A 12,339-nucleotide genomic window follows, 5' to 3' on the forward strand; every position below is an offset into this window, starting at 1 on the left:
TGTCGTCATGTTCATTGTTTCCAGGTGTTCCCTCATTAGTTTCCTTGTCTACTTAAGCCCTGTGTTTCCCTGTGTCTAGCGTCGGCTGTTAAATGTCATCCCAGAGTTCCTGTGTGTGTTATCATTTGTTCATTTGAATTAAATCCTAGTTGAAGTGTTCTCTTGCGTCTCCTCATTCCTTCCTCCCCGAGTGACCGTGACAGTGTCAAACATTGACTTTTCAGTCATGAGAAATTTATGCTATTGTAGCGTCTGGACCAATCAGACACACCATTTTTCATTTGATTTAACATGATACTTATAATATATTTTGACAGAATTCTCTTATGCTTACCAAGGTTATATTTATTAGATCAAATATACAGTAATAATGTAAAATATCATTACAATTAAAAATACATGTTCAATATTTGTGTGAAATAATTTTTAAAGCAAAATTATTTAATGTTATTTATAATTTGATTATAATCTGATCATATGTATTTTAGGTAATTTAAACACAGAATTTTTAACGAAAATTTGTCACTGGTGATATTAAATCAATATATAAAAGTTGTCCCATAACTAGTAATATGGGGGGTTAAACAGAATTGAACAAAATCAACATTTTGTAAGTTGAGTAATCAATATTTTTATTTTTTTTAAATAACCCTGATTTAAAATGAAGATTTACACGTACGTACATGCATGTTTGAGCTAAAGAAACTGAACATATAGACTTTGCAGTTGTCTTTGCTAATTTCAGCCAGAAATCTCTAGAAAGCTTTCACTGTCAGGTGTGAGGAACTCAGTGCTACCATTGGCTCTGCATGCTCTCTCAGAGCATCGCTGCATGTAGCTATCGCTTTATCTCCCCAAAAGACTTAGCCTGGCAAATACACCCAATCATTTCCAATGCTGAACTCAGAATAGAAAAATGCTTGGGGCAATACGGACAAAGTTAATCCCGAATATTGTAAGGTGTAATTTAACATGTAACATTATAAGGTAATTTAACATGTAAATTGCACAAGTTATCTAATCTCAATACAACTTTAATGACAAATAGCAATATTTACATTTCTTGTTTACATTTTCCATTGTGCATAAAGTAAAGTGGATCATCATAAAATCATCATCTCTCTCATGTATATTGCCCCAGTTCCCTTTGCACACATATATGGGTGTATTTGTGTGCATGTGTGCACTTAGGCACTGCATGTTCTGATTATGAGCAGAAAGCTCATAAAGTCTTGCTTTTATTACTCGCACTATTATTACCTTCTTCTTCGGCCTGTTGTGACAGTAATGGTTGGCAGTGACTATAAGAGTGGACCTCCATTATAGCACAGAGCAGCGAATAAATACAGCACGGAGATACTAAATGCAAGGAATGGTTATGAAAGAGACCGCCATCGCTCAAACTGTCAGTCCGAATGCTGTTTTATTGGCACAGAAGATTTGATCAGGAGCTAGTGTAAATTTAGAAGCCACTATCAGTATATAAAACTGCATGACTATGTTATTCTGAACCTGCAGAGATTATGCTCTCATGCCACAGTAATCTTCTTTCTGCTATTTTGCAACTACCCTTTCAGACACAGTCACTGAATTTCTTTCAAACATTCAATTTTATGTGATTGAATGGGTAGCAAACCGTCAAACTAACATCCATGTTGTTGGATTTGATTATGCTGGCACCTTTTTTGAGGTGGTTTCTTAGTCCAAAGCACTACATTTGCTGTATTTTTGTGCACTTTCAGATGTGTTTGGCATACAGATCAGAATGGTTTGACTATGTAAAATGCTCATTTTGATCAAACACAGAATGCTTATCAACATTTTGTCATATGATTTGGTATTTCCTGTATATCCACAGTGGCTGTTATGCAAAACCACCTTATTTCTCTAATAAATATTGCAATATTCTATCATTGTCTTCATTAATTCTGATTGTGCAGCCTGTTTACATCATTAACACTTACAGAAATAGTTTAACTAGTTTAGTTTTGTTTTTCTTCAGAAGCTCCAAGAGACTGTGTGCACCCAACTTTGTAGAGAAACACAATTTCACAAAATGGAAAGATTACTACTTTAAACTCTAAAGCAAATTGAAAGGTGAAAAAATAATGGGCGATTTCTCACAGACCACTGTGCCTGAAAGGGTTCATCTAATTTATATTCTACTTTTTCTAGTCTTCTATTTATCAGCTTTTCTTTTTCTAGTGGCTTATTCTGTCGGAAAGTGTTTCGGCTAGCCAGGCTTGAGGGATTTGTCAAAAGAAATGAAAAAGAAAGTGAACAAGAAGGAGAGAAGATTCTCCTGTTAACAGAGTCTTCATCGCCACCTGAAATGACCCATGAAGAGAGTCTTATGTCATGTCATAAAAGGCTGTGTCATATTTCAGGCAGACAAATATTTTTCACCCTGGCCAGATATTTATCAAATTGAACAGAGTGTGAACCACAACATGAAGAGGCGCTCTGAGATCCTGAACTACTGACCCTTGTGAGGGGAATGTTTACAGGGGTGTTTTATGCAAAGCATTATGGGACATACAGCTGAAAATTAGTCCTTTGATCTGAATCGTTTAGTAGTAATTTAGTAGCAAGTTTTTATGGGAGCCCGATTCTGCCTATTAAATAAATAAATAATTGCAACTTCAGTTCTACTAATTGGGACTTTATATCTTAATGTGACTTTATATTTGTGTATAAATTTTTTCGTACTTGTGACTTTTTAAATCACAATATCATTTATTTATCTTGCAATTGTGATTTTGTTTTTTGTTTTAATTTGACCTTGTAACTCAGAATGTGATTTTTAACAAACTAATGTGTAAAATCTCAGCATGACTATATTTCACAATTGTGAATTTGTTCCATATAATTGTGACTATAAATAATATAAACTTTATATCTTGCAATTTTGACTTTTTTATTACAATCTTAGATTGTATCTTTTAAAGGGGTCATATGATGTCGCTAAAAAGAACATTATTTTTGTGTATTTGGTGTAATGAAATGTGTTTATGCGGATTAAGGTTAAAAAAACACATTATTTTCCACATACTGTACATTATTGTTTCTCCTCTATGCCCCGCCTTTCTGAAACGCGTCGATTTTTACAAAGCTCATCGGTCTGAAAAGCGAGGTGTGCTGTGATTGGCCAGCTATCCAGTGCATTGTGATTGGCCGAATACCTCAACAGTGTGACGGAAATCCTACGCCTCTTACCATACTGTTATGCCGTCTCCCGGCCTGAGCGATGAGACAAAAACATTAAAACCCATTATAAACGAGGCATTTGTTGCATCCAGTGGGGACATAATTACGGATTATAATGACTTATACTGTCTTTTTACGCGTTGCGTTGCATCACGCCACGTAGACATAAAACCATGTCTGCATTTGTGATTGGGGAAATGACAAACAAGCGCTACTCTACACTGCTCAAAACTCGCATTTGAATCATCAGTGGCAAGGCTTGAGTGAGCGGCGGTGGGCGGGCTTGAGAACGGCACGGCCGACGGATTCGATGAAGGAGTGGCCGGCGGGCTTGCGGCAACCACATGTGACGACCCCGGGCTGGACTCCGCTTCGTCCACGGTGAAAGCCGATCCGGAGATCCACAGCGCGAAGTTGATGTATTTCCTCAGCAACCAGCACGGATCAGCTCCAGGCATGACGAAGCAGATATCGTCCTCTTTTGGAAGACCAAAAAAAGTAGCTTTGCTTTCACAACGAAACACAGCATCTCCACGACATGGCACCAAAGACTTAAACTACTTCAGTCCGTGTGCATTGAATGTATTTAATACACGAGTTTCACAATTTGAGTTGAATTACTGAAATAAATTAACTTTTCCACGACATTCTAATTTATTGAGATGCACCTGTGCATACAATTATGCAACAGAGACATTAAATGCTACTTAACTCACTCCTTTGTGGAATTACACGATCCCCTAATATTTACACCATCGGCTAATGGAAGCTGGTTGTGTGTCCACATTTCCCAGCTGTGATGTTTTTATTTTGTATAAAGGAAGAAGGAAAATATGCAAACTCCAAACCTCAGCTGCTACTCACAGCAGGCCTTTCAAGACACAAAAATGGTATTATGTAACAAATTGGCAAGAAGATGGATCTGACAACCATGTTCAATCCACTATTTTCTGTAGTGCACATGAGATTCGTCATTTACTGCCCCCCACCCAATTCTGAATAAAAATGAGTTATTCTGGTTGTTCCAGGCTCTGTGAGGCTCTGATAATGTATTGGAGGCGATATTTCTGCACTCTACTGTCTGTAATGACTGCTGTCAGTGAATTAAACATTAAACGTAACTCATGCCAAGGTGAAAAATGCCTAGAGTGGTTTTTATTTCACTGGAATAATCACTTGCTCCTGTTTCTTTTTCCTAGAAAGGAAAAAGACTAATTTATCTTCATTATCTCCGTTTGTTAGGATAGGACAATATTTGGCCGAGATACAACGATTAAAAAATCTGGAATCTGAGGGTGCAAAAAAAAAAAAAATCAAAATACTGAGAAAATCGCCTTTAAAGTTGTCCAAATGAAGTTCTTAAATGCATATTACTAATCAAACATTAAGTTTTGATATATTTATGGTAGGAAATTTACAAAATATCTTCATGGAACATGATCTTTACTTAATACCCTAATGATTATTGGAATAAAAGAAAAATTGATAATTTTGACCCATACAATGTTTTTTTGGCTATTGCTAAAAACATACCCAAGCGACTTAAGACTGGTTTTGTGGTCCAGGGTCACATTTCTCCTTGTACATTGTTTGGAACATAATAATAATTCATTTAGTGATGGATTTTCTTAGTTTCATAAGAGATGGCAATGAAAAAGAAGCCAATATCAACAACAAACAGAGCAGTGCATTGCAAGAATGTATATATAATACAAAAATAAATTGTAATGAAAATATTGATGTTTACCTGAGATGATTGATGCCAGGCGAAATGCATCTGAATGTCGGTGAGGCGTCATGGGTTCGTAAGGAGATGGCTCATAAAAGTCCTCACCTAAAACAAACAAACAAACAACAACATAAGGCTATTAAAATCATGTTTAGCATTGTACATACTTTTTTTGGTGTTGAAAAAATAGAGTGTAAAATAGTGTGTAAAACAATATACATTATACAACAATAAACATTTCAAATAGCACATGGCATTTGTATGTTACATTGTTGTAACATGATCTCATTATGTCGTATGTTTAGTGCAGTGATTGGCACCCAATTATCATCTGGGAGAGTTTTGCATTTTAATCCAATTTTGTTTAAAAAAATAATGAGCCAAAAACAATGTTACATTCTCAGTTAGTATTGCTTTCATTCATCACATTGGAAATGGAAGGTCAAGTAGAGTGCATTGCATTGTGGGTTACATACTATGTACTTAGAGATTATTAATTTTAGAGGATAGTGTCGTACCAAATGGAGAACTTAATGTTTTATTACACAAAAGCATTTGCCCTTTTCCATTGGAAGGAAAACGTTTCAAATGCACCTCATGTTTTGCTGTTAGCTTTAGCTACACTACTTAGGAAAAGCTGCTGTCCAGCATTTCACACTTTTCCCCCCATTGAAGAAAGTACAATAATGAAGTACTGTACAATAATGCAAATGGTATACAATAGTGCAAAAGTATGTGAAATAGGACCCACCATGGACTTCCATGCAAAAAAAAAAAAAAAAAAACCTGCAAACTGTGCACAATACATGCTGCAAACTGTCCAAATACAAGTATGTAGAACTAATACAAGTTTGTTGCATGCTGTTTTACAGTCATAAAACTTCCCTTGTGAAAAAGAAGTACATTTTACATAGATACAAAAGTGAAATTAATGTATGTAAATGTTAATTACAATTAAATAAAAATGTATTAGTTTAAATTTATATTAAATGCAATTAGTTGAACTTTTTTGACCCACTTCAGTAGGACTTAAGTATATCTTTTTAAGTAATTTCAAAATGATTTCTCTAGTCTTTGAAATATGCCCAAAGTGTACTGCTGAATGTGCTGTTGAACATTTATGGTGAACTAGAATATACTTTAATTTAGTTTTTATTTACACTTCATATTTATATTAACACTTATGTCATTCAAATATATATTGTATTTTACGTGTACTGAAATGTCCTTCTATTTAATTCATATTATATTTTCTGCAAATTCAGTTTTTTTTATATATATACTTTAGATTTGAAGTACTGTACACTATAAAAGTGCACTTTCAGTACAATTAAGTGTACTTATTTATTTTTTTTTATTTTTTTTCACAAGGTTGACTATACCATATATCTGGTGAGGGAATTATGTAAAAGTGATTTCATGGCTGCTGTTTGTCATAAAAAGAACAGCGTCTCAAAAACGGTGTAAACTGCATATTAAACTGAACCGAATGCAGTTGAACTTTTCTGTTTTACTGAACATTCTGTGGATACTAGTTGTCAAATGAAGCTTTGTGCCTCTTGAACTGAGTTGGGAAGACAGAGAAAACTCTCAGCCTTGAGTGTGTGAAGCTTGTGCTTGTCAAAATTAAAAATTAGCCAGCCTCTGCCTGCAGTACTCCCTTCTGACGGTCTCTCTCGGCAGTTTTAATCCAGAATTTAAAATTCACAATAATTCCATGTGATTCATACACCTGCATAGTGGCGGGGAGCACTCGGGTCCTCTTTTCTGTTGGGGAATGTGGATCACTGGAGTATTTAATCTGTGTCAGTCTAATTTTATCATACCGTGAGCTCCACAGTCACACAGCGGTTTCTGAGGCGGATGGCCAATGCGTGGACATGCGTGTGCACATGTAGCGATGGAAGATGGCATATGTCTTCAGACAGTCCCTAACTCACATTAGATCACTAACATGGAACAGTGCATATTAAACATCACTCCACCTGCTGACCGAGTGTCAAGGACAGTTAGACAGACAGACAGCATGGCATGAATTACCCTAACTAAAATGAACAGACCACAGTATAAAATGTCTGGTACAGTTAAGTCAAAAAGCAAAAGCAGTTAGTTATACATTTAATAACATTTGAAACCTATTCAAATTTGTCATTCCAGTTATTAATTTAAAGGCATGAGAAAGATACTGCAGATGAACTGAAAATGTGAAAAATTAAAGGGTCAATGACAAATAAAACGTCAAGATCTTTTTCAATTTAATGACTCTAAAAATGTCATGTTATGTAACCACATATTAATCATTATTGTAATAAAAGATTTAAAAAAATGAATATTAATTCAGAAATTAAAAACATTAGTATAGTAAATAATTGATATAAAAATGTGTCTAGAATTTCTGAAGAAAACTTCAAGTCTTTAACCAAAAGTCAGACTTAACATGAACTCAAACATTTCTCATAAAAAAATAAAGGATCTGAGATGCTTTCCACATTCATTTCATATCCCATTACTCTTACAGCATGTCAGCAATGGTCTCATTTGTGTCTATTTCTATTTCTCCCTTAGTAATTTTACGAGAAGCATCGCAGAAGTTGATACTGCAGTGTTAAATGAGAACTCCATTATATATTCTGTGCTGTGACAAAGCAACCTCCTGGCGATCAGCTTTTCCTCTGGGACTCTTATTTTGTCCTCTTTGTTGTGACTGAATAGTTGTGTTTGAACTTTGACAACACAATGCACAGTGTGAAGCTGTTTTAAATAGCACTTACTAAATGCTCAGAACATATAAATTAGCATATGTCCTTTCCAGAGTGACATTTCAATCTAAATAAGAGCTCCATCTTTCACTCGCTCTCCCTTTGCCGATCCTTCACCTGCAATCATCGCAATGTGAAGTGAACTCTGATGGTCATTTGAAGAGACAGCCTATTACCTGAGTCCACAGGGAGTCTGTCTCTGTTTTTCCCCTCGTGTCTTTCTCCCTCTCACTCTTTCTTGTGCTCTGTCTCTTTGTCTCTGTTATGTGTCTGTCTCTTTTTTGTCAGTAAGCCCAGCTCAGGAGTGCCAAGGTGACAGCTGAACAGGCAAACGTTGTCTGAAGGTTTTCTACTAGAGAACACTCTGCGTCTCACTGTAGCGTCAGGTGAGAGATGCCAAACTGCTCTCGGCTTCCACAGCTGCACGCGGGAAATCTTGGCAGGAGTCTTAACATGAATTCCACAATGGATTTTTGGATTTCTTATTCAACACTGCAAGTTTTACAATGAGCGGTCGTAAAAGAGCGAATGGGGCAAATATAGCAGTGGTTTTCTCTGAATATCACACCACTATTTGGATAAAAAGTGTCTCCTATGCAGTCTCATTTTTTTTCTAGTGAGGATATGTAGTCTTCAACATATTGAGCAGCTGTTTTCTGTGCTTACAGTAAGTTTAAAGACATGGATGATCAGACAAGAACAGCACACAACAAGCATATAGCCTGCTTGTCTATTTGTTTACATTTCAAAACATCAAACATTCTAAACATATAGAATAATTTAATGATGTTAAATATTAGTAATGCCAATATGTCATAAACTACTTGAATAATTTACTGTAAAGAAAAAAATTATTTGGTTATACTATCTTTTGGGAAAACAAAATGTCCTAATGAGTATACATTTACAGAAAGAAAACTTACCTAAAGGCCATTCAGAGCCTTTTAGTTGATACTTGAGTTTTAGTTGATAGCAAATAAACTATGACATTTTAAGTAAAAACTTGGACTTGTAAGTTCCTTTTAGATAAGTATGAGTTAATAAGGAAATCTTAATCAATCAATCAATCAATCAATCATTTCATGTAATAATTTTACTGCAAAACTTTTTAAATTTTTTTATTATTTATTTATTTTTTTTAATCAAAAGGATGTGAGACTTGACAAAATTGAGATGCGTATTCTGTGTCAGAGACATGTGAACATGTCTGTCAGCAGCTTTTCACTCTGGAACCAAAACCTTTCTTCTCTCTGTATTTCTATGACCAACTATACAGCAGCAGAAGCCTACAGCTGAATCTTCACTTCAAATATTAAGGTGATAAGTCCTCTTTCAACAGATCAGCGGATAAGGATCTGCCTTTTGGAAATAGTTCTCCCAGAAATGAAAATTCTTTCATCTACTCACTCTTGTGACAGTTCAAACCTACATATGACTTTATTTATTCAAAGAAACCAAAAGTTGAACTGTTGAATTCATTAACACGATCTGACACACACACACACACACACACACACACACACACACACAAAAGTGCTTTATCGGTCATTTTAGAGATTGACAGTTTATACTGTACACTACCATCAAAAATATTTTTGAAAGAAGTCTCTTATGCTCAAGGCTGCATTTTTTTTTATTAGAAACACAGTAAAAACTATAGAAGCGTGTTTCTGCCATGGGATAGATAGATAGATTGATAAATAGATAGATAGATAGATAGATAGATAGATAGATAGACAGAGCAATTACCTGTTTATTTATTTTAATTTATTTATTTATTGTTATTCTGTGACTGACACAAGCTTCCGTACTGAAATATTGTGAAATATTATTTTAATATATTTAAATGATTCTATTTTAATATATTTTAAAATGTACTTTATTCTTGTGTTGCAAAACTGAATTTTCAGCAGCCATTACTCCATTCTTCATGGTCACATGATCCTTTAGAAATCATTCTAGATTGCTGTCTGTAAAAGTCTGCACTGTCACTTTTAATCAGTTGGTCCTTGCAATTGTTTTCTGGTCAAAACTCTGTATTTAATGGAGAGAGCGATTTAGTACAAAACAAACTGCATCTAAACATGGATTTTACATGATACAGGTGAGGCTCATCCTGTGCTTTGGGTTCCCTGTGCTGTTTTGTCATTCCTTGCTTCAAGATATGTAAACCATTAAAAAAGAGCTCAAGTTCTGAGGTGATGAAGATTCATATATGAAATCTCTCCTGCTCAGGGAGCAACCACTTTGATGGATCGGCTGCTCTGTTGAAAGAGGACTTCGCCTGTGTAGTTAGTCGTAAAAATACAGAGTGAAATTTTTAGCACAGAACAAAATGATGATAGCAGCAGAGCTCCCAATCTGCAGCTAAATCACAGTTTGTTACGCTTCACTGATGCATGCTGGATAATTGCTTTTGTATAATTGTTTGTGAAGGACCAGAGAATGAGGAGCCGCACCATTATCCTTAGACATTCAAAACATGTGTGACCTCTACGACATCTCCTGACAACGTTTTCAAATAATGCCACACCATTAGACTCTGTAGACCCTTTTCATACAAATACGGTAATGAGTTGATACTAAAACAACAGATTTTCTTGGTACAACCTTGTATGTTTAGCTGTAATCCATTTCTTTTTCTCAACTTCATTGGCATAAGAATGTAGTTAACACTCCAACAGTTGTCCTTAAGCGACACATTTCTCTTCAGTGCTGTCACCACCGCCTTTGTTCACAACATTGATGTTAGGAACACAAACTGTGTCTAATAAGCCCCGGCTATCCTGTTAATACTCCATTAGGTCAGCAGGAAACAAGTAATTCAAGCAAAGCAAGCACTAATGTCTCTAAAACATCAGCCAAGACATTCAATATCAGCTTGACTAAACAAGACCTTTGATCCAGTTCCAAAACTGACACAGGATACAGAAACAGACTGAGATTCAATCCACAATGTCCAATAGTTTATTTTAGAGACATCCTGTTGGGATACTTACAAAGTTCCTGAATTTACATAACCTTTGTGTGTGTGTGTGTGTGTACTGGTTTATATATCCTGGTGGGGACTTAAACCTGACTACACACAGACTCATGGGAACTCGTGTCACGGTGGGGACCTAAATTGTGATCCCCACGGGTACAAAAGCTTATAAATCATACATACAGAAGTTTTTTGAAAATCTAAAAATGCAGAAAGTTTCCTCTGAGGGGTAAGTTTAGGGGTAGGGTTGGTGTAGGGCAATAGAATATACGGTCTGTACAGTAGAAAAACCATTACGCCTATGGAGAGTCCCCACAAGGATAGCTGACCAGACTGTGTGTGTGTGTATGTTTGTTTATCCCAGTGGGGACCTCAACCTGAATGCACACTGACTCATGGGGACCCGTGTCACTGTGAGGACCTAAATTGAGGTCCCCATGGGGAAACAAGCTTATAAATCATCACATGTGACCAGGACGGAGAAATGAGCGATCTCTTATGTAAACAGATGCCTATGAAAAATAATACGATCATCAGCAATAGACAGCATATAAATGAAAACTGCATAATTTTACAGAGTGAAATGTTGATCCAGGAAGTGGTCTATGTCTGTGCAAGCTTTGGAGGTGTTGATGGAAGCGATTTACTGGATTTATGCTTTGATAATCGTACTGAATATTTTCCAGATATAGTTTTTGATAAAAATTCGATTTTCTCACCTTTTTGCTCAAAATTATGCATTTTTACGAAACCTACCTATATTCAAGTGTTGATAAAAAAAATTATGCTTTAAGCAAGAATAAAACAGATTTTTTTGTTTAAAAGTAGAGGCTCTGATCTTTATTTTGGTGTATTGCATATTCAAATATTCATACAGCAAAATATACTGGAGGCCATCAAATTTTCCCGACTTATCACTATACAGATTATAGGTAAAATCTGAAGCAAAACCAGTTAAGAACCACTGAGCTGAGCACTAAGCATATGAGACAAGGGAGAATTTTCTCTAAATTGCACTTGTAAGGAACTTGTAAGCTTATATTAATACAAATGTCAGAAAAGTCCTGTGAGACGACTGAAAGAACCACTATCATAGCTGCATTAATGCCTATTGTGTGTCACATAAAATCTGTACATTAATTAAAGAAGCAAACCTCTGTTTATCAAGAGCATTTAGGCACTTCAGCCAAGACTCCTCTAGAGAAATCAAGATGGTAATTAGGAGGTAAAGATCAGAGAGTTCTTGAGGAATAGTGGAGCCGCAACATTTCTACTGCAACACACAGTGCAGAGTGACACTAAAGAACTGCATCAATAAACACAGGTGAAAATACTTTTAAACTATTTTTGTGATTGATTCATACCCAATAGTTCAAAACCATATCGTGTATTGCCTCATGAGACAAGCAGTCATGAATAAGACTTATACTTCACAATGAGTAAGGTATTGCGGTATCTTTTCAAAGGATTGCATAGTGTTTCCCAATCTTTTTTGTCTTCCTAACCCAAATGTCTTCACAGAGCCTTCAGTAAGGCTCCCGTTCCAAAATCAGAAATGTGTTCCTTTAAACCCTTAATATATAATTTTTTATTAAAGTGACCAAACAAGATTACATTTATAAACAAAAAGCAATCAATAGCAGGCATTGTCTTGTAAAATA

At 35.5% G+C, this 12,339-nt stretch overlaps 1 protein-coding gene across 1 annotated transcript in view; it reads right to left on the bottom strand.

Moving 5' to 3' along the window:
• Positions 1 to 12,339, bottom strand: part of LOC107753150 (GDNF family receptor alpha-2-like) — a 67,854-nt gene that overhangs the window by 39,056 nt on the left and 16,459 nt on the right. The window contains exon 3 of the mRNA XM_016569272.1: positions 4,955 to 5,041. Coding sequence (XP_016424758.1) covers positions 4,955 to 5,041 — 87 coding nt within the window. The remainder of the gene's footprint in view (positions 1 to 4,954; positions 5,042 to 12,339) is intronic.

This window comes from Sinocyclocheilus rhinocerous, unplaced genomic scaffold (assembly GCF_001515625.1).
Source record: "Sinocyclocheilus rhinocerous isolate Xijiao unplaced genomic scaffold, SAMN03320098_v1.1 scaffold20, whole genome shotgun sequence".
NCBI lineage: Eukaryota > Metazoa > Chordata > Actinopteri > Cypriniformes > Cyprinidae > Sinocyclocheilus > Sinocyclocheilus rhinocerous.